The sequence below is a fragment of the Bison bison genome, unplaced genomic scaffold (assembly GCF_000754665.1).
Source record: "Bison bison bison isolate TAMUID 2011002044 unplaced genomic scaffold, Bison_UMD1.0 scf7180017864388, whole genome shotgun sequence".
Lineage (NCBI taxonomy): Eukaryota > Metazoa > Chordata > Mammalia > Artiodactyla > Bovidae > Bison > Bison bison.
Window position 1 is genome coordinate 4,489,927 of NW_011494960.1, and position 4,047 is coordinate 4,493,973.

A 4,047-nucleotide genomic window follows, 5' to 3' on the forward strand; every position below is an offset into this window, starting at 1 on the left:
TTTAGAAATAAAGCATAAAATGTAATTTTATAACTGGCACATTTCCAAAGCGCCATATTTCAAAAAGTGGTCTTATCGTGCTCCACAAGGATTTGCATTACAGACACTAAGAGGCCCAAGCTTCTTTATTATGTTATCTGCAAAACTGAAGGATGCACAATAAGTTAGGAATTTACAACAGAGACACATCTTTATGCTTAGCACATAGGCAGCAGTTTTAAATAAACATTTACCAAGACAGGTTATTTTTGTAGTATTTACGAAGCCTACCACAAAGAAGCACCTCCCTGATACTCAATAAATATTATTTTGTGACTAGAGTATATGCACACATCCCTTATTTACCCAAATGAGGCTACATGTGGAAACTGACGAAATCAAGAGAAGCTAAGATACCATCAATCAGCACCATACACAAACTCAGGGGGAACTAGTAAAATGTCTATTAAAGTAATACTAGTCAATGGCAATCAGTCCTCTTTGATCTCCACTTGCCCAGAGAAGCAGCCAAAGTTTGTTGAGATGAAGAGGCAGAATTTTAAATGTAAAGAACACTGTTTTGGATATAAGACAAACCACAGCTCTGCAACTCTGAACAAGTTACTGGTATTGCAATGTCTTTCTCTCAAAGCGAAAAAGGCATCAATTTCCTTCACCTTCTACAGGTGGGGATCCTATAACAAAGGTGATTTTTAAATGGTTCAAATGGAACTATTTACACCTGAAAAGCTTTCTACTTGTCAAACAAATATAGAAAGGGAGAGTTGGAAGGATTCTGAGGGATTAATCTAGTTTAGTGACTGCCTTGTTATTCTTTAGAATCACTTCGGACAGTGTCATTGTTAAAAAGCAGATTCCTAGACACTAACCCTGATTTAGAAGGGCGGAGGTGCAAAATCTAGCATCTGTTACTTTTTTTTCTTAAGTGTTTTAGGTGACAACCAGACTAGGGAACCATAGATCCAGTCCAGAACACTTTTTACACAAGGGGAAACTAAGGCCCGTCGAAGATCAATAGTGTAACCTGGCTTCCAGTTCATGGCTCCTCCCTCTGGACAAACCCTCACTCCCAAACACGGGTTCCACATTTCCAGGGCAGCCACTCGGGTTACAGACTCCAGCTGAACCGACCACGAAAACCCACGTGGCTCGGCCACCTTGGGCTTTAGCCTGGCGCTGAGATGGACGAACCTGTCACAGAACAGGCAAGGGGTCTGCTGCTCGGCGTGGGGGAGATCTGCGTCGTCCTCATCCTCCCAGCTGGCCTCATCTCCGCTGTCTGACAGGCCTGGCGGGTCCTCCTCCTCCGCGGCGCCTAGCACACGCAAACGGTCAGACGGCCTCGGACACCAGTGCTAAACGGGCGCACGAGGGGCAGGGAGCGGAGAAGGCTTTGGGCCTGGACGGCCCTACCCCACCCCCGCACCTCCCGGTCCATCTCCGCTGGGCCCCTCCGCCCCGACCAGGGCGCAGGGGGAGAAGGGGGCTCTCAATGGCCCCACAGCGGCGCGGCCTGCGCGCTGAGGGGTCGGGGTACCCACCGGTAGCGCCTGACGCTAACGAGCACATAGCTAAGGCGGCCCTGGGAGACCAGCGTGCCTCGGGGAGGGGAACGGCCGGAGCAGCGCGCGCGTAGCCGCCTCAAAGAAACGCCGGTCCGGGAACTCCGGAAGTACCGTGAGCGCCCAGCGGCGCCGTTGCTCGGGGAAACCTCGAGGAAACCTCGGGGACGCCAGGAAACGCGAGAGCGCGCGCGCCGGCTCGCGAGAGCTTCCGGCCTCAGAAGCGCGGCGTCGTTCGCGTGAGCTCGGGTGGGCGGGGCTCCGCCCCCCAACGCAGGGTGGGCTCAGCGCGCGCCGAATGTGCGTGGAAGCCTGGGCTGGGCCTTGCAGCTTGTACGTACTTTTTGTGTTCTCCTCGGGCTGCGGCAGACATTAGCGTTGACGCCCTCGCCTACAGCCCAGAGCCAACAGCGGCTTCGCTCCCCTAGTCCATTCCTTATTCGAGGGAAGACCGGCTAGTGGAGGACGATCTGCTTGCAGCGCCCTCTGGTGGCGGAGAAGGTCAAGCGCAGGCGAGAGCCTGGGACTCCACCCTGGTTCGGGGCCTGAGGCGCCTCTGGGGTGCGCCTCGGGAAAGGGAACTGCAGAGACCACTGAATGGAATGTACCAGGGGCCAAAGCCTGAAGGGCTGTTTTAAGCAGTTTTGTCTTTGAAGTATATGTCCCAAGTTCTAGTACCAAATGTTAGCACTGGGCTTGGCACAAATTTATCCAGTTAAACTGACCGCTATGGCCTGCCCAGGCTCTTATTTTGTCTAACATCTCAACTCATGCCTCCTCCTTGGGCCCTGCTCTCCAGGGACTTCCCTGGTGGCTCAGATGGTAAAGAGTCTGCCTACAGTGTGAGAGACCTGGGTTCTTCCCTCAGTTGGGAAGATCCTCTGGAGAAGGAAATGGAAACCCACTCCAGTACTCTTGCCTGGAAAATCCTGTAGACGGAGGAGCCTGGTAGTCTACAATCCAACACGACTGAGCGACTAAACTTTCACTCCAGCCTTTCATTTGGTGCCACCCTTTTTCCCACCTGGTAGGTACTTTTTGTCTTCGCAAGCAAGTCTCCTCAGACCATTTTTCTAAAGTAGTTTCCACTGTCATCCTAGCAGCCTCCAGTTTCTTAGCACCTGCGTGTGTGCTAAGTCTCTTCAGTCGCCTCCGACTCTTTGCGACCCCATGGACTGTAGCCCACCAGGTTCCTCTGTCCATGGGATTCTTCAGGCAAGAACACTGGAGTGGGTTGCCATTTCTTTCTCCGGGGGATATTCCAGACCCAGGGATCGAACCCTTGTCTCCTACATTGCAGGTGGGTTCTTTACCACTAGCGCCACCTGGGAAGCCCTTTTTCCTTTCTTCTTTCAGTCTTTAGCCACAGTACTGTTTGAGCATGAGGGAAGGGCCATGTCTCTACTTTCATTTCTCTGGCACATAATATGTGGCCTAACTTATAATAGATATTCAATAAATTTACTGAGTGAATAAAAAAAATTCCTTAATGAGAATTCCTTGTATTATTGCTACACTCTTCTGAAGTTTACTCCTTTTACTGTAACCTCTAGGGGACAGAATCCATCAAATACTAGTTTTGAGGTCCCCTTATATCAGGATGTGCCACTCTGCCATGCTTAGTCGCTCAGCCGTGTCCAGCTCTTTGCAAACCCCAATGGACTATAGGCTACCAGGCTCCTCTGTCCATGGAATTATCCAGGCAGGAATACTGGAGTGGGTTGCCATTCCCTTCTCTAGGGGATCTTCCAAACCCAGGGATTGAACCCAGGTCTCTGGCATTGCAGGCAGATTCTTTACCGTCTGAGCCAGCAGAGAAGCCCAAGAAAACTGGAGTGGCCTATCCCTTCTCCAGGGGATCTTCCTGACCCACAAATCAAACCGGGGTCTCCTGCACTGCAAGTGGATTCTTTACCAGCTGAGCTACCAGGGAAGCCCATGTTGTAGGATACTGCCAGACTATCTGCTGGCTTCGCTAGGTTAGACTTACTGTTTACTGTTGTAAACCCACTGCCTACATGTCCAGTGGCACATAGGAGTGCCACATATTACTGAATGAACTAATGAATTCAAAGTCATTTGTTACCTGGGCTCATTCAGCTTTTTCCTTCATCCTTCCAACACACTCTCCAGCAAGGCTTATCTTTTCCCTGTCTGCATAACATTTGGAGGAAAACGTGCTAAATCCCATTAACACCCCAGGTAGCTCAGTGGAGCCACAGGTTTGATCCCTGGATTGGGAAGACCCCCTGCAGAAGGAAATGGCAACCCATTCCAGTATTCTTGCCTGGAAAATCCCATGAACAGAGGAGCCTGGCAGACTACAGTCCATGGAGTTGCATAAGAGTCGGACATGAACAACATAAGAGACTGAACAACTCCATGTTAACAGTAATCAAAATAACACCCAGTCTAGAGGGGTGACAGGGTCAGAAGTTTATCTGTCACCACAATGCTGGGCTTAGCAGGGAGCAGCTTTTTTCTT

At 50.5% G+C, this 4,047-nt stretch overlaps 1 protein-coding gene across 1 annotated transcript in view; it reads right to left on the minus strand.

Annotated features, from left to right (window-relative positions):
- Nucleotides 1-1,760, minus strand: part of PRMT3 (protein arginine methyltransferase 3) — a 121,845-nt gene extending 120,085 nt beyond the window's left edge. Inside the window, exons 1-2 of the mRNA XM_010858410.1 lie at nucleotides 1,542-1,760; nucleotides 1,192-1,315 (exon numbers count right to left, since the gene is read on the minus strand). Coding sequence (XP_010856712.1) covers nucleotides 1,192-1,315; nucleotides 1,542-1,569 — 152 coding nt within the window. The 5' untranslated portion in view covers nucleotides 1,570-1,760. The remainder of the gene's footprint in view (nucleotides 1-1,191; nucleotides 1,316-1,541) is intronic.
- Nucleotides 1,761-4,047: the final 2,287 nt, after the last annotated feature.